At 48.0% G+C, this 17965-nt stretch overlaps 2 protein-coding genes across 2 annotated transcripts; one reads left to right on the forward strand and one right to left on the reverse strand.

The window, feature by feature from the left end:
• Positions 1-1423: 1423 nt before the first annotated feature.
• lamtor3 (late endosomal/lysosomal adaptor, MAPK and MTOR activator 3) lies at positions 1424-6188 on the reverse strand. Its single transcript, XM_083923834.1, has 7 exons — positions 6107-6188; positions 5808-5857; positions 4987-5021; positions 4482-4540; positions 3792-3925; positions 2744-2807; positions 1424-1760 (listed from the first exon to the last, which is right to left on the reverse strand). Exons 2-7 carry the CDS (start codon positions 5814-5816, stop codon positions 1687-1689), a joined length of 375 nt encoding a protein of 124 aa, XP_083779960.1. The 5' UTR covers positions 5817-5857; positions 6107-6188; the 3' UTR covers positions 1424-1686.
• Positions 6189-9496: 3308 nt separating this feature from the next.
• Positions 9497-17663, forward strand: LOC310955027 (protein YIPF7-like). Its single transcript, XM_083924749.1, has 6 exons — positions 9497-9587; positions 10923-11045; positions 15493-15629; positions 16542-16687; positions 16823-17004; positions 17110-17663. Exons 2-6 carry the CDS (start codon positions 10924-10926, stop codon positions 17270-17272), a joined length of 750 nt encoding a protein of 249 aa, XP_083780875.1. The 5' UTR covers positions 9497-9587; position 10923; the 3' UTR covers positions 17273-17663.
• Positions 17664-17965: the final 302 nt, after the last annotated feature.

A 17965-nucleotide genomic window follows, 5' to 3' on the forward strand; every position in this document is an offset into this window, starting at 1 on the left:
TTGACGAGCTTCAGCTGCACCATAACGAGCAGATCATTCGGCTCAGGTGTGTTAGAGCAGAGAGAAAGCTAAGGGACGCCCACACACAGACGCGTTTCCCTGTAACCGCTCAACCTCAGTCTGGTTCAGTCTGGTTCAGTCTTCCGTCCACAGCAGCCGGCGTTATCGGAGCCTGAAACAGGATCTTTAGAAACCGGGTCCCAGAGTGTGAAGATTGGCCGTGTGGCTGCAGGTTTTCAGTCCAACCAAGCAAGAACACACCTGTCTCCACTTACTCAATCCCCTGAACTGCCTTCACACAGTGGACCTGTTGGACCAGGTGTGTTTTTGATCGGTTAGACTGAAAACCTGCAGCCACAGCGACTCTTTACTGGATCACTTTGACCCCTCTGATCTAAAGGATGTAACTCTTCCGGTGTAACACTGAACGCCGGAGGAAGTCTTTTCTTCTGGCGGCCATCAAACTTTATAATTCATCTCCCCCCAGTCAGGTAAGGAACAGTGGAGACACTTTATACCATCACTGCACCACTTTATTCAGTTGTACTGTCACTTAGTTTAGTAAGTAATGCTGCTATACTACACTGTCTCTTCTTTATATCACCACTACATCACTGTATTTATTTATTAATGGTACTGTAACTATCTGCTGCTACACTGCCTGTGCTTTAGGACATGCTGCTGCACTCCACTGTGCCATACTGTCAGTGTTTGGAGGTTTGAACACGTGCGCGGGTCTGAGGCAAACGCAGTCCTGAAGAGAATCAGTGCAAACAGGTAAGACAGAGACATCCTGTTGACTCCGGGCCGGGGACACTCGCATCTCTGGAGTTTATAAATCTAAACATATTTAAATGACCACAGTGTGAAGAGTTTGAACGTCTTCAGCATCTGATTGAGGAGACAGACACACACTGTTGGTTTGGGCGGCAGTAGCTCAGTCCATAGGTGACTTGGCTGGTAAATGTAGGGTCGCTGGTTCAAGTCCCTGTGTGGACCATGAATGGAGCGTGGACTGGTGGCTGGAGAGGTGCCAGTTCATCTCCTGGGCACTGCAGAGGTGCTGTTGAGCAAGGCACCGAACCCCCAACTGCTCGGGGCGCCGGTCACGTGTGTGTGTGTGTGTGTGTGTGTGTGTGTGTGTGTGTGTGTGTGTGTGTGTGTGTGTGTGTGTGTGTGTGTGTGTGTGTGTGTGTGTGTGTGTGTGTGTGTGTGTGTGTGTGTGTGTGTGTGTGTGTGTGTGTGTGTGTGTGTGTGTGTGTGTGTGTGTGTGTGTGTGTGTGTGTGTGTGTGTGTGTGTGTGTGTGTGTGTGAGAAATAAAGTTCTTCTTCAAGAATCTCTCGTCAGCATTAAAGGAAACGGCTTAAACGAGCTGAAGTCGACACACTGAACAACACGAATGAAGACAGGCGGGGAAACCACTTCAGGTGCTAAAAATGAAACATTTATTCAGATTTGTTGACAAATGAGAAACCGTCGTAGCTTGAAAACGCACCTCGACTCCACAGGAAACGTCAGAAAGCAGAAATGAACAGAACTCAGAGAGGGCGGGAAAAGTTCAATCACGGTGTAAACAGATGAAGATCAAAAGCCTCCTGACAGGGTTTCCCACGGCACCTGAAGGCATCATCAGAGACAGAGGGGTCCGGTGACGGCGTTCGGGACGGCTGTGTGTCCGTCGCAGCTTATGTCACCTCCACCACCTGCCTCAGCTCCTCTATTAGTGGAGCCAGCTCCTTCTCCAGACTCATGATGAGCCCTGAGGACACAGAGGCGACAAGAGGTCACTGAACACAGAGCTGAGGGAACAGGAACCACGTCACTGTTGTGGGGATGTTGGATCTTTGTGATTCATGATCCTGGTTTCATCAGGTCAGACGCAGTTCAGTGTCTCCTCTGTCGAACCTGATCATGAGACCGGTGCAGAGCTTGTTTGTGCTGAATGGAAAACGTAAATTACAGCCTCATGACGGTGTAACGGCAGATCCGTGCTTCTGTACATCCTGTTTCTACAGAGAACTCAGGACGGGTTTTATGGCCTGTGTGGACCCTGTTTTAGAGTCTGTGACCCTGTCTGTGACCCTGTCTGTGACCCTGTCTGTGACCTTGTGACCCTGTCTGTGACCCTGTGACCCCGTCTGTGACCTTGTGACCCCGTCTGTGACCTTGTGACCCCGCCTGTGACCTTGTGACCCCGTCTGTGACCCTGTGACCCCGTCTGTGACCCTGTGACCCCGTCTGTGACCTTGTGACCCTGTCTGTGACCTTGTGACCCTGTCTGTGACCTTGTGACCCTGTCTGTGACCCTGTGACCCCGTCTGTGACCTTGTGACCCTGTCTGTGACCCTGTCTGTGACCTTGTGACCCTGTCTGTGACCTTGTCTGTGACCCTGTGACCCTGTCTGTGACCCTGTGACCCTGTCTGTGACCCTGTGACCCTGTCTGTCTGGATGGGGGGTCTCCTCCTCTAAAAGGCTGAGCACCAGTGGGCTCGGGGTCATTCCTGCTAAACTCTGAGCTTTGTGAGGGAGCAGGGGTGAACGTGTTTTGGTCTGCAGAGGAACGTTTCAGTTAAGGCGGTCTGCCGTACTCAGTCTGGTTAACAACTGTGTGGCCGGATCTTTGACCTGGAGTCAGAAAGTTTATCAGTAACTGTGAACGTGTGACTCTGAGTGCAGAGACTAGTGTTGTTACAGTGCACTGAGGTGAAGCGTGTGCAATGATCCATGAAAGACACTTTACCTGTGTTGGCGTTGCTGCTGGCAATGAAACTGATGACCAGTGGTAACCGGTTAAACTGCACGATCTGTTCAACAAACAAACAAACACACACACACGGTCTTAGTGTCCAAGCGTGGTCCTGCAGCACTCTCCTGTCTGAGTGGCGCTCCTGTGCCTGGAAGCACATTCGCCCATTCACTACCAAACGTGCGGGAAGAGGAGCTCACCTCCGAATGTTTTTGGATACAGATCAAAAGACTCAAATTGATCTTCAGAACTAACTCACTATCATCCACCCATCAGCTGGTGTGTCAGCTCCCTCAGAGCAGCTGTTTGAGTGAAGACGATCACAGCTCTGGGTCATATGATGGTCGTCCTGACAGCTTTCATGCTGCATTCAGACCGAGCGAGTGACGCACTGCTCGATCTTCTCTGGACCATCGTGCTAAACGCGGCAGGCGTGTCGAATCAGACATCCACGCGATGATGATGCGGACCCATATATATATATAAACCTTTATAAACCCATACATATATATTCTTTCTCTCACCAACCGTAGCTGAGATAACCACCGCTGCTGCATTGTACCTGTTGTGGAAGCTCAGCGTGCCCACATTACGCTACTATTAGTAGTGGAAGTCTGTGCTTCTGTGCTTCTGCTGACGGGGAACCACAAAAAAAACGTGAGACGCTGCACGTCTTGAAAGCCGGTCTGTAGACTGACTTTGTACGTAATCACGCTGCCTCTGTCGCGTCTATCGCTTCCTGTTTGAACGCGTCATTTCACTTTAACAGGAAATCTGGGGTCATACGTACAGACGACAGGTAGGTACAATAAACATGCATGAACTGGGACCTTTAAAGGAGCAGGACTCAGGGATGTGATGATGAAAGCTTGGGTGAGACATGCAGCTTTACTGAAACACTGTTTTCGATCCTTTGACAGATCACGTGATTGTTTTTGCAGCTGACAGCTCTCACAGCTGGACTTTGCTCCATCTTTAAACCATGGAGAACGTTCTGATGTAGAGTATAACAAGAGCCGTGTGGACGGATGGTGCATGTTACCTGGTAGGTGTTGTAGTAGCAGATGATGCTCTTGTTTTTGGAGAGGCCCAGTTTACTGCCCTGATCTGTAGCCAGAGCAAACGTGGACAGGAAGCCAGGTCTCAGAGCATGGACTGGGGCGTTGTCATTGGCAACTGCAGGGACACAGACGCAACCATAAACAACAACAACAACAACCTTCCAAACAGTGAATATCTGCTCACTTTCAGACTAAACATGCATAATAAACAGGGTTCCTACACCTTTTCCAAAGTCATTGAAGCACTTTTAAAGCTTTTCCAGCACCGTACAGCCGCAGTACATTACATGTGTATATATAATACATACAGTATATATGGTACACTGATTATTGCACTCCTTCAGCACATTACATTACTATTTAACATCAATCCACACAGTTTTAAGCACCCTTTTAAAAACACATTACATACACATTAGAGTCCAGGTGCCAGGTATCACAAGAGTGCTGCATTTCTACCCGGTCCTGTTGTCCTCTGCAGTCTTTATGTAACATGTTTGTAACCAGGAGCATTTCTAGAAGACCAGTTTATTTAGTTTTATAACTAACACACACACACACACACACGGACGTAAGGAGATGTGCCTGCTCTCAGCAACACTACAGCGTCACGGATCCGTGTGGTAACTGTGGGGTCGTGGTGGAGGAGGGCTTTGTAGACGGTCTCTCACCTTTGATGACTGGGACGCCGTCTCTGTCTGTCACTACGATGGCATGGAGGCCTTCAACGCTGAGGGAGAGCAGACATGAAAAAAATTGTCTCCATGGATTATTTGATGAGTGTATTTGCCAAAAAAGACCCTGGGATAATAATGTCATTTCAGATGGAGGTGGTTTGAGTTTCAGGTGTACAGTAAAGCTGCTAACTGTTGTGATGCTAACGGTGTGACTTCTTCATGAGGAGTGGACGCTACCGTCTCTAGAGGCACAAGAGGTATTTTCAGGACAGCACATGAGGGGGCTAGCTGGTTAGCGCGCTAGTTTCAGAAGGTATCTCAACATTACACATAGACTTCTTTGACATAACACCATAACTGTTACTTCTTCACTTCTTCCTACTTCTCTGTTGATGATGCTAGTCCATTTTTAAGTGTTTTAAACTCAAAGTCTGGCCACATCTGACACACTGCACCTTTGATGTTATGCTATTATCTGATCAGCGTTCGTCATACGCACCTTTGCAGCTGCTTGTACAGGTATCTCTTCAAATCCTGCAAAGACAGATGTGTGTGATAGAGTGTTAGAGTCATCGTAAGTCACAGTGAGGTGGCTTAGAGCGTAGGGGGCACTTTTACACATGTTTAGGCTCCTAGAGGGCACTTTAGCACACGTTTTGGCTCCTAGAGGACACTTTATCACATGTTTAGGCTCCTAGAGGACACTTTAACACATGTTTAGGCTCCTAGAGGGAACTATAGCACATGTTTTGGTTCCTAGAGGACACTATAGCACATGTTTTGGCTCCTAGAGGACACTATAGCACATGTTTTGGCTCCTAGAGGACACTTTAGCACACGTTTTGGCTCCTAGAGAACACTTTAGCACACATTTTGGCTCCTAGAGAACACATTTTTCCATGTGCACGCCACTGATTAGGATGTAACTGTTAGGTGCTGTCCATGCAAAGTGACCTAGATTAGGTAAGTAGTATGAACATGACAAATACTGAGGTAATGACGTATATTTGACTGGTTTGAGGGAATGTTGACTGTTCACAAGACAAATCCACTGATGTTAAGATTCAGAACTGGAAGTAAACAGTGGAAACAGCTCTCAGCGTGTAGTCTAAACATGTAAAAACAACACATCTGGTTTGTGGCGTCCATGTTTGTTCCACATTACTCATGAACACAGAAGAAGAGACCACCTGACCTCAGCTGTACGTTGCCCACATGTTACAGAGTTGACACCACATATATACACTGTTTTAAACCACCTGCAGCTCTTACTTCTCTGTGTGCACGGGGGTTAAACAGGGACATTAGCATTAAACTCACATCAGCCATGGTGGCCAGTGTGTCCTGGTGTTATCCAGACCGCTCAGCACCTGCGGGGAGAAAACAGCCTCCGTTACGGTCCTCAGACACCAAGAGCACCGTTAAACACACCCGGTAATGTGTCCGTAGGCTCCGTGAAGTGGGTTTAACCATGCTAGCATGTTTCATTAGCAGCGGAACTAGCGATAGCGGCTAACGTTAAGTTATTTAAATAACGTTAAACAGGTAAAGTTAACTCTGCATGTTGAGTTAATTTAAAAGTATTAAGTGACAGATATACCGATGATGTGTTCACGTACCTGCTTTGAAGCCTGTTTAACGGACTTTACATCGAACAGTGTGTCACACAGGCAGCCGTCACATGACACTCTTGTTTTGTTTCCGGCTCTGGAGCAAAGTGTTGAGGAGAGTCAGTACTGCGCGGAGGTACTGCGCAACACACTGCGCAATACGCTGCGCAACAGTGCTGCAGAGCTGCGCAGGACACATTTAAGAAGGGGGAAGTGCAAATGAATAAAACACACAGTGGTGGACCCTCATATATACTTTTTTTAATATATATTCTTTCCACAAATATGTATTAAATTGTTCCCCATAGTCTATACTCTCCATTTCATAGCTTTGTTTCATAGCTAAGTTGGTTGCTCTGCTTCCAGCCCAGGGTTGAGATCTGGGGGGGCTGGCGTTTATGTTAGAGTTTTGATCCAATCATTATTCAGCATCATGTGTTGCCAAGGTCCCAATCTGCCCTTACGCCTTCAGAAGCAACAGTGCGGGCGCATGGTAGCTTAGAGCCTACTCACACTGTCCTTTTGGCCGCGGCCAAAACCGGTTTTTCAGCTAAAGCCTCGTACCTTTAGGCAGTGTGAGTGGACCCGCTCCGCGCTCAACTGCGGCCAGCGGACCGTCCACGGCCCGCTTGAAAGAGGTGGGCTTTAGCGGAGCCGTTTGCACATGTACGAGCACGAGCGTGCGCACGAGCACGAGCCCTACGGCAGTAGCGTTATGTCCGCCTGTTCGGACATGTAAATAGAAGGAGGGACCATGCGCGGACATTTAAACCAATGGCGGTGAAAGGTTCACGTTGGTGTGATGCGGAGGTGGAGTGTTTACTGCAGATTTGGTCGATGAAAAGATTCAAAAACAGTCGACAAGACGCACAAAAACTCCGAGGTCTACGGAAAGATTTGTAAACAAAGCCACACACACGCGATCAATGTGTGTGAAGTGTTACGGCGTGATGTCGTATGGACAGCAAGAAGCATTGGCCGGCCCTGGTAGTGTGAGTACAAACGGGGCTGGGGCGCGGGGGGAGAGGGAGGGGGGACAAGTACCCTAAAGTCCGGGTCTCGGTCCGGGAGGACAGTGTGAGTACGCTCTTAAAGTCAATGATAACGGACCTGTGGCATTAACCAAGATAAGCTAAACACCGTAAAGAGAGGCCGTCCGACCCGACGCTAGCTAGCTAGCTAGCTAGCTTGACTCAGCATTATTCAAACACACTTGACCTGAGTGAGTACAGAGAACTTTATGTTTTATTAGATTTGTATGATTTTCCCCATTTTATTTAATAATGTTAAATATGTATTAACAACCTATTTTTGGCAAATATTCTGTAAATTGTTTATTTTGCAATGAATGTGCGTCGGTTTGTGTGTGATGACGCGCTGTTTGGAGAACACACTTGTTAAAGCTCATGGCTGTCGTGTTGCTGGATTTAATACAACTTTGTATTTTACCTTAAAAGCCTTTTATTGTTTTCTGAAATGATGCCTTTGTGTGATTTATAAAGGCGCGTGAGCCCGTGGTGGGATACATGGAGCAAATGAACGTGAGAGTAAAGCTTATAGTTGAGTTATTTTTGTATTTTCGTGGGTGACTTTTGCAGCTTTCTTTATTTTGCTGAGTTAATATTGTTAAAAAATATAAAATGAATGTTTCTGTGACGCTGCTTCGGCTGTGACGTGATTGGTTGGTTGATTGAAGTGATTTGACAGTGAACAAACGTGTTAAAGCTCATCCTGTTGGTGGAGTGAATAAAACTCAGTAGAGTAATATAACTCTGTTGTACTTGACTATATGTTAAGGTGATGCAACGCCCAGTTGTACTGTGTTTTGGTCTAAATGCATTATGTGTATAGCCATGGCATCATAATCATGGTTTTAAGAGGTGGATGAAGTGTGGTAGGGCATCGCTGCAGCAGGTCTGAAATGCACGGCCCGCCACTGAAAACACATGATCATGCACGGGTTAAACATGCCAGGACGTGTCATCCGCACTCCCCTGACATTTTAAATACATATATAGCCACATACATATAACAGCCAGATACATTCACATTATTTTAGTGCTGACATTTTTATGTATTGATCATCCTTTAAAAAAAAATAGATAAATAAAGAGTCTGATGTTCCCCGCTGTTCACAGAAAGGGTCCTGTGTTCACCGGTCTGTTGTTTTTTCTACAATCAATCAGCACTGAATTCCCAGAGAAATAGGCTTATGTAGACCCTGTCACCAACCCCCTGACCCTAACACCACCTCCTGACCCTAACACCACCTCCTGACCCTGTCCCTGACCCTAACACCACCTCCTGACCCTGACCCTAACACCACCTCCTGACCCTGAACCTGACCCGAACACTACCTCCTAACCCTGACCCGAACACCACCTCCTGACCCTGACCCTAACACCACCTCCTGACCCTGAACCTGACCCTAACACTACCTCCTAACCCTGAATAGACCCTAACACCACCTCCTAACCCTGACCCTAACACTACCTCCTAACCCTGACCCTAACACCACCTCCTGACCCTGAACCTGACCCTAACACCACCTCCTAACCCTAACACCACCTCCTGACCCTGACCCTGACCCCACCTCCTGACCCTAACACCACCTCCTGACCCTAACACCACCTCCTGACCCTGACCCTAACACCACCCCGACCCTATCCCTAACCCTAACCCTAACCCTGACCCTGACCCTAACACCAACTCCTGACCATGACCCTAACACCGCCCCGACCCTATCCCTAACCCTAACCCTAACCCTAACCCTGACCCTAACACTACCGCCTAACCCTGACCCTGACCCTAACCGTGACCTCTAGCCTTAAGAAATACTGAATTAAATCCGTGAAGGTAGAGGCTTATGGGACCCGGGAACATAGTGATGACCCCCATCGATGCCATGTGGCTATGTTTCACGTATTTGCTAATTCAATGTAATGCAAACTAAAGAAAAACCTCAGTCCTGTTACTCATACGAAGTATTTGTCATTTAGAAACCAATGTAAACAATAGATACAATGACCTGAGGCTGACCTTTGTCACATTTTGACATTTTTAAACATGAATAATATCAGATAGAGCGGGGGTTCAATGGCCCTGTACTGTTCCCCTGCAGCTGCCAGCTGGTGCCGCACTGAAGCCGGACCCAGGAGCAGCTGCTGTCGGAGGATTTCCCACATTCAAAAACAGCTAAACATGTGTCTTTAACTCTGTGTATATAGTATATAAGTGTATTGTTCTGACAATACTTGTGGTTTGGAGTAAATGAAGGATCACCAAGCATACAGAGGTGACCCTTCAGAGGTAGAGACAGAGTTAAGAGGCGCAGAGCCGTCGTCACAGCCCAGAGACCAAATCCAAATATAGCCAACTATGAATAGAGTATCCGAACATGTTCCCTGCTCGGACAACACCACAGTGCTCTGTGAAGCGTCTGAGAGGAAGCCTACTGCACTGTGTGGCTGTGTACCGTACACTTAAACAGGTGAGTCTACTGTTGTCTAACCTTTAGGCCTGTAAGCTCTTATTATTAACACCCATTACGTTAAGATAGTTTTCCATTTTTCAAAATAACCTGCTGCAAAAAAAGGTCCAAACATCTGATTCATTCATTTTGGGGAAGATAAAGAGACATGGGAGCTCCAGTCCGGTGTGTTCAGGAAGTAAGACAGTGTTTGGTTCATGATGAAGAGATTAAATTAGGAAGAAGTTCACTATCATTATAAAACGGCTACAAAGGGAAACTGCAAAGAGAGGAAAGAGCATGGAGCGTCTTTTTTAGTGTCAACTCGGGCGTTGTGTGGATCGTCCGACTTTCCGAGTCGGAAATCAAACTTCGGGGGTCGTTCCAGTTGAAAGTTACACGCAAGTAAACGCACCAATAATACTCAACAAGTCATATATGGCAGCAAAGGTCCTGGCCCACGTAACTGTAGGTCATAAATTCCGCCCGTTCAGGTCCAAACTAAAAGAACATCACAGTTTATGTCAAATTCATTCTTCCCAAATTTATTTTCTATCGTTTTAGGTCTTTTTTTTTTAACATTGATGTTGTTCAAGAGTTCTTTTTTTTAACCAGTTTGGTTTTAAGTAGTCACGTGATGCTTTAAAAACGGGATGAAACATCATGATTGACAGCTGTGATTGACTCGTGATTAGTCGTGCGGGTGTATGGGAAGGACTGCTATACCGCAGGTCACTGGACTATCACGACCGTGCAGACGTCGGCTCCAAAATTACAAGATGGCAGCACCCATACTGGGATCATTTGTAGATTTGTGAACGTCTCATGACATAGTCAAGGTTAGGCATTTAGCTCAAATGGTTAAAGTTAGATGGTTGAGGTTAGGTGTTGATCTAACTGGTTGAAGTGAGTATAGGTGGTTGAGAAGCGAGTCTCGCAAGAGTTCATGCAAGTCTTCTAGGGGTACATCCCTATCCGAAATGTGTACAGTTGGAGGACAGTGTCCATCTTTATATTCAGTCAATGTCCCGACACAATGGACACAACATACATGATGTCTGGTATGTCCCGGCCGGGAGAACTGGTCCATTCGTCCATGATTGACAGTTGGAGAAAATGTGACTTACTGTTTATTTGCACTAAAGAAACTCCAGCTTTCGTTCTTGGCCATGGCGTTGACTCAACTTGGATACTTTATTCATACTCCCTCCTGTATTGTCCTGCAGGCAACTGTGGGATTGGGGCGGGTGATGAAGCCTCTCTCTTCTGTTTCTCTGCACTAATGAGGAAGTACTCACTTCTATGTCCGGTCAACTGTTGTGTGTTGTTTTGTCTTGACTCTGTTCTTCTGATCAGCATGGGGGACTTTCAGGACTTTGAGCAGGACTTCTACCAGACAGGGTATTACATAGATGACCAGGGTCACACCATGGCCTGCTATGACACCTACGACCCCACGAGCCCTGCGTACTACGACACGTAAGTGTTCAGACTTTTGAGGACAGCCCTATGTGTGCATGTGTGCGTGTGTGCATGTGTGCACGTGGGTGATGCGATACACATTCAAGACAATACTCCACTGTTCAACAGGCTTATCAAGAAACCATAATACTCATTTTTATTTAACAGCAAACAAGTACAAACATCTAATACAACTACTATACATACATACAGTATACACATATACTGTACATACATGTGAAGTACCTACATGTAATGGTATTACAACAAAAGTTTGGTTTTAATTGTTATTTGATGCTATAAAAACCTGGTGAAACATCCTGATTGACTCGTGATTGGTCGGGCTGGTGTGTGGATGGGACTTCGATACTGCTGATAACTGCTGCACTACTGCTTTTACATGGTGGTGCCTGCATCCAGGATATTTTGGCTTCACTTTTGTACAGTTGGGAAGGTGTCGTCCATCTTTATATACAGACAATAAACTTTGTTTGTTGCGCCACAGGACATCTTTAACAAGAGATAGTCAACTGCTTGTTCTGGATGTTTTTCCAGAATCAAACTGGATCAAAAATGATTCTGCTGCACAATGAAAAGTAGCATTAACCCGTTTCCTGTGCGACTTTATTTCCTTTACCCAAACGAAGAAGCCAGAAATGATGAATATCCTTGCTTGATTTGTGCAAAATGAACCAAGAGAAAAGTACATTTGTAATGGCTTTGGACACCCAGGAAGTCTCAGCCTCTGCTGAACAGATTCTGTCCCCAGATTTAATGGAGATGTAACGGTCAAACCACATGGGCTGCGTGGGTCGCTGGACCTGGCTGTCGTAGGATGCCCACAGCACGTGTCCATTATATCCAACTGAAACAGCTATACGGGCCATGGAAGTCGCATCCGCACTGCTCAGCTTGAAATGCAAGTAATGTCTGGCGTGATCATAGTTGGACCATGACGGTCCAACTATGATCACGCGACACACAGAATGCTTCCTCTAAAAGTAGAGAGATGCACTCAGTCAGTTGATCTTACACGTCATTGATTCGAGGCAAATTTGTGATGGGCCATGTTAATAAAATTAACTTGACACTTGAGGGCACCGGAGGTTAAGGCCTTTTCCTCTTTTCCTTGGGGCTGTTAAACGGCATTCAGAGATGTGTTGAAGGAAAAGCATCAGAGCTTTATAAAGACTTGAACATTACTGATTGACGGCACTCTGAACCTGTAGTGTTTGTTGTTTTTCCACCTCTAAAGCACGTGCGAGATTACCACGACGTTGATCTTGAATGGTTAAAGTTAGATGGTTGAAGTTAGACATTGATCTTGAATGGTTAAAGTTAGATAGTTAAAGTTGGATGGTTGAGGTTAGACGTTGATCATGTCATGCTAATGCCAGCTCACAGGCCCCTGGTGAAGGTCATCAAACCAGTCAAGAAGCAGGTTCAGGTGTGGCCTGAGGGGTCGTCAGAGGCACTCCAGGACTGCTTTTCCACCACTGACTGGAGCATGTTCAGACAAGCAGCCACCTACGACAACACCACAGACCTCCAGGAGTACACAGACACCGTCATGTCCTACATGAGGAAGTGCATGGAAGACGTCACGGTGACTAAAACCATCTCCATCCGGGCCAACCAGAAGCCATGGTTGACAGAGGAGGTCCACAGGCTCCTGAAGGCTCGTAACGTTGCCTTTAAAGCCGGCGACGAGATGGGCCTGAGGACAGCCCGGGCCAACCTGTCACGTGGCATCAGGATAGCCAAGAGACAATACTCCAGGAGGATCGCCGACCAATTCAGAGACAGCAGAAACACCAGGAACCTGTGGCGGGGGATACAGACCATCACAGACTACAAGCCCTCTCCACAGACCTGTGACAACTCCTCAACTCTGCCAGACCAGCTGAACGACTTCTTTGCTCGCTTCGAGGCTGACAACAGCACCCCGGCACAGAAGACCTCACCACCTCTCGGCGACCAGGTGCTGACGCTATCCCCGGACAGCGTGAGGAAATCCCTCAGAGGGACCAACGCGCACAAAGCCCCGGGTCCCGACAACATTCCTGGTCGTGTCCTGAGAGACTGTGCTGAGGAGCTCACAGATGTCTTCACGGACATCTTCAACACCTCACTGAGCCAGGCTGTTGTCCCCACGTGCCTCAAAGCCACCACCATCATCCCGGTCCCGAAGAAGTCGTCCCCCACCTGCCACAATGACTACCGCCCGGTTGCACTCACTCCCATCATCATGAAGTGCTTCGAGCGGCTAGTCATGCAACACATCAAGTCTGCCCTCCCCCCCACCCTGGACCCTTTCCAGTTTGCATATCGGTCCAACCGCTCGACCGACGATGCCATCTCCACCGCCCTCCACTCAGCCCTCACCCACCTAGAGACCAGAGACTCCTACGTCAGAATGCTGTTCATCGACTTCAGCTCAGCATTCAACACAATCATCCCTCAGCAGCTCACCCACAAGCTCAGTCAGCTGGGGCTCAACACCTCCCTGTGCAACTGGCTGCTGGACTTCCTGACAGGGAGACCACAGGCAGTTCGAGTTGGAAGCAACACCTCCAGCACCATCACGCTCAACACAGGGGCCCCCCAGGGGTGTGTGCTGAGCCCCCTCCTCTTCACTCTGCTGACCCACGACTGTACACCATCATCCGGCTCCAACCTCTTCATCAAGTTTGCGGACGACACAACTGTGGTCGGTCTCATCAGCAACGATGAGGAGACCGCCTACAGGGACGAGGTGAGCCACCTGGCCACGTGGTGCAAGGACAACAATCTCCGCCTGAATGTGGAGAAGACGAAGGAGATTGTTGTGGACTTCAGACGACGGCACTCCCAGCATGTTCCACTCACCATCGACGGTGCTGCAGTGGAGCAGGTGAGCAGCACCAAGTTCCTGGGAGTGCACATCTCTGAAGACCTGTCCTGGAGCAACAACACAGCATCACTGGCCAAGAGAGCAAACCAGCGCCTGTACTTCCTCCGCAAGCTCAGGAGAGCAAGAGCCCCGACCCCCATCATGCACACCTTCTACAGAGGCACCATCGAGAGCATCCTCTCCAGCTGCATCACCGTGTGGTACGGCGCCTGCACCGTGTCCTGCCGCAAGACTCTGCAGCGCATCGTGAGGGCAGCTGAGAGGATTATTGGTGTCTCTCCCCCCCCCCTGTCGGACATTTACAACACCCGTCTCACCCGCAGAGCCATCAGGATCGCAGGTGACCCCACCCACCCCTCCAACAGCCTCTTCAGCCTGCTGCCGTCGGGGAGGAGACTGCGGAGTCTCCGAGCCAAAACCAGCTAAAAGACAGTTTCTGCCACCAGGCAGTCAGGAGACTCAACTCCCTCCCTACTCTGCCCCCCCTCCCCCCTCTGACTCTGCCCCCTGCCACAGCCACCCTTACACCTCCCCTCCCCTCCGTCATCTGACATCATGCCCCCCCTACCCCTACCCCCCCCCCCCCCACACACACACACACACACACACACATTACATCTGAACTCGGACTCGAACTGCTATTTGCACTTCACTGCACTACCTCACTTTAATGAATAATACCGCTCTACCTCGATTCAACAAATGTCATTGCACTGTTACTGTCTATTTATTATTATTATTATCTATTCACTTTACAATCCACTGCCACTTTACATTTTTTACTCTTTGTATATTTTTACTCTTTGTATATTTTTATTATTTTTATTATGTTGTATGTATATGCCGATTGCACTGGATCTGAGAGGACTGTAATTTCCTTTTTTGCATTTGTATGTCATACATATTGCAATTTTTGACAATAAAACTGACTGACTTGACTTGACTTGATCTTGAATGGTTAAAGTTAGATGGTTTAAGTTAGGTGTTGGCCTCAAATGGTTAAAGTTAGATGGTTGAAGTTAGGTGTTGGCCTCCAATGGTTAAAGTTAGATGGTTGAAGTTTGGCTTTGATCTTAAATGGTTAAAGTTGGATGGTTGAGGTTTGGCGTTGATCTTGAATGGTTAAAGTTAGATGGTTGAGGGTTAGACATTGATCTTGAATGGTTAAAGTTAGATGGTTGAAGTTTGGCGTTGATCTTGAATGGTTAAAGTTAGATGGTTGAGGTTAGACGTTGATCTTAAATGGTTAAAGTTGGATGGTTGAGGTTTGGCGTTGATCTTGAATGGTTAAAGTTAGATGGTTGAGGGTTAGACATTGATCTTGAATGGTTAAAGTTAGATGGTTGAAGTTTGGCGTTGATCTTGAATGGTTAAAGTTAGATGGTTGAGGTTAGACGTTGATCTTGAATGGTTAAAGTTAGATGGTTGAGGTTAGACATTGATCTTGAATGGTTAAAGTTAGATGGTTGCCACGACTTACCACGACGTTGCTACTTTAATTCTCTCTCACTGAGGGTTTACATAAATATATAAAGATAAATATATTTTCTCTCTTTTAACTGTTGTTTCCAGCGGAGCGCAGACTTTGGTGCCGGGTGCTCTGGATCCTTCCCTGGAGCAGCAGTACTCTGGTCAGTTCTACCAACCTGCAACACCTTCTGGGACTGAGGGAACAGATGCTCTTGAAGAGGAACCTCCCCTTCTCGAGGGTGAAAAATAATCTACATCTGCACAAATGTGTTTTCTTTAGGTCATTATAACTACACAGGACCTTACCCGGGTCCTATGTTCCCCGGGTCCTATGTTCCCTGCTTTGTATGTGACCGGGAAGACATTGGACCAGAAAGGGTCCTATGTTCCCTGGTCTGTTATGTTTTCAGTGCTGAATTTCCCAGCAAATAGGCTTATGAGCAGCTGCAGTTCCCCTGGGAGATCACCACCCCATCACTCCGGCCAGACATCGTACTGTGGTCCGCTGCTACCAGGTCTGCCACGCTCGTAGAGCTCACCATCCCCTGGGAGGAGGGAATCCAAGCCGCCTACGAGCGCAAAGCAGCCAAGTAAACAGACCTGGCGGCTGAGCGCAGAGAGGCAGGCTGGTCCACTACCGTCTACCCTGTGGAAGTAGGCTGTCGGCTGCTTCGAGATGTGGGAACAACCGGGGCGAAGCTCCGAAGGGAAACCAAGGCCCTCGCTGAGGAAGCAGAGAAGGGAAGCTTCTGGCTGTGGCTGAGGAGAAGGGATAAGAACTGGGGGGCAAAGCAATGAGATGGGTTAGCTGCAGGGGGTGGCAGGGAGACGTCCCCGCTCCGCCACCAGGAGGCGTACCGGGGTTAAAGAGAGCGATACTCCAATGAGCGGTGGTCCCCGGCTGATGACCCTGCAGCTGACCCAAGGCGCTGTAGGAGGCGTACAATCAATCTGTAGATCCTAACACTACCCCCTAACCCTAACCCTAACCCTAACCTCTAACTTATGCGAGCGGGGAACACAGGACCCGGGGAACATAGAGGTCAGATGTGTCGACCCCAGGAAACATCTGGGGAACCAAATAATGACTGAAAGCAACATTCCTGCGTTGAAACTGTCCTTACCAATGTTCCTTCCTGTTGATTGTCTAGAACTTGGCATTAATTTCGATCACATCTGGCAGAAGACGCTGACGGTGCTGAACCCCTTTAAGCCTGCAGATGGCAGCATTATGAACGAGACGGATCTGACAGGTCCCATCCTGTTCTGCGTCGCACTGGGGGTCACTTTAATGATGGTGAGCCACCGGCATGCTTCTACTGCCCAGCTCGACCAATGGCCATGACTAGGACCCGTATTCAGCATTCACTGCTCTATGGTACGTTCGTTAAGACTGAAGCACCTGTCTGTTTCTTCATTCCCATGTGTTCAGGCAGGTAAAGTCCACTTTGGGTATGTGTATGGCATCAGTGCGACAGCATGTATTGGGATGTACATCCTGCTGAGTCTGATGAGTTCCCCGGCGGTGTCTTACGGCTGCGTGGCCAGCGTCCTGGGCTACTGCCTCCTGCCCATGGTGGCGCTCTCTGCATTCGCTGTCTTCTACTCTTTGCAGTAAGTCCATTCAGTGGTTGTGTATTATAACTTGTGACATTACCTTCTGCGAGCGTCAGACGGCACTGAGATGCAGAATGAGACTCTCTCTCTTTGTCTCCACAGAGGCGTCCTGGGTACGGTGCTGGCCGTGGTAGGAATCAGCTGGTGCAGCCTCTCTGCCTCCAAGATTTTCATCTCCACCCTGGCTATGGAGGGCCAGCAGCTGCTGGTGGCGTACCCGTGTGCCCTGCTCTACGGGCTCTTTGCACTGCTCACTGTATTCTAGTTCTTTATTTCTGTGCTATTCAAAAAACAGCCTTTTTTATTATTATTAACCATCACAGTTAAAGGGAAGTTTGGTGAAACTTGCAAGGATGATTGCACACTACACACTCCTGAATAAATGTTTATGTAATGAGTGTATCTTACATTTCCTGTTACACACACAGGCCCGAAATAAACACACATGCACACACATATACATGCAACTAATGGAGAGATGTCAGAGTGAGGGGGCTGCCAGTGACCGGCGCCCTGAGCAGTTGGGGATTCGGTACCTTGCTCAACAGCACCTCAGCAGTGCCCAGGAGATGAACTGGCACCTCTCCAGCCACCAGTCCACGCTCCATTCATGGTCCACACAGGGACTCAAACCAGCGACCCTACGGTTCCCAGCCAAGTCACCTATGGACTGAGCTACTGCCAAATCATAATAAAAGTTATGGTAAATGGACTTGGACTTAGTCTTCTGACTACGCTTTCACAGTGTCTGTCACATTCACCTGTTCACACTGATGGCAGTGGACATCTACAGACCATCTAATCTAACCATTCACACCACATTCACAGGGAGCAATTCAGGGTCTTGTCCAAGGACACTTTGACATGCGGACTCAGGGAGCTGGGGATTGAATCGCTGATATCTCAAATGGAGGACGACCCGACGACCCACTCTCCACTGAGACACAGTCGCCCCAAG

The sequence above is a fragment of the Echiichthys vipera genome (genome assembly GCF_963691815.1).
Source record: "Echiichthys vipera genome assembly, chromosome: 12".
Taxonomy (NCBI): domain Eukaryota; kingdom Metazoa; phylum Chordata; class Actinopteri; order Perciformes; family Trachinidae; genus Echiichthys; species Echiichthys vipera.

Excerpts from the sequence above, each read along its gene's own strand:
- lamtor3 (XM_083923834.1), bottom strand. Across the intron at positions 4,541-4,986 it reads CTGTACAAGCAGCTGCAAAG|CGTTGAAGGCCTCCATGCCA; the intron begins GTGCGTATGACG and ends GCTCTCCCTCAG. Across the intron at positions 2,808-3,791 it reads GCTACTACAACACCTACCAG|ATCGTGCAGTTTAACCGGTT; the intron begins GTAACATGCACC and ends TTTGTTGAACAG.
- LOC310955027 (XM_083924749.1), top strand. The coding sequence starts at position 10,924 with ATGGGGGACTTTCAGGACTTTGAGCAGGACTTCTACCAGACAGGGTAT. Across the intron at positions 16,688-16,822 it reads TGGGGGTCACTTTAATGATG|GCAGGTAAAGTCCACTTTGG; the intron begins GTGAGCCACCGG and ends CCATGTGTTCAG. Across the intron at positions 17,005-17,109 it reads GCTGTCTTCTACTCTTTGCA|AGGCGTCCTGGGTACGGTGC; the intron begins GTAAGTCCATTC and ends TTGTCTCCACAG.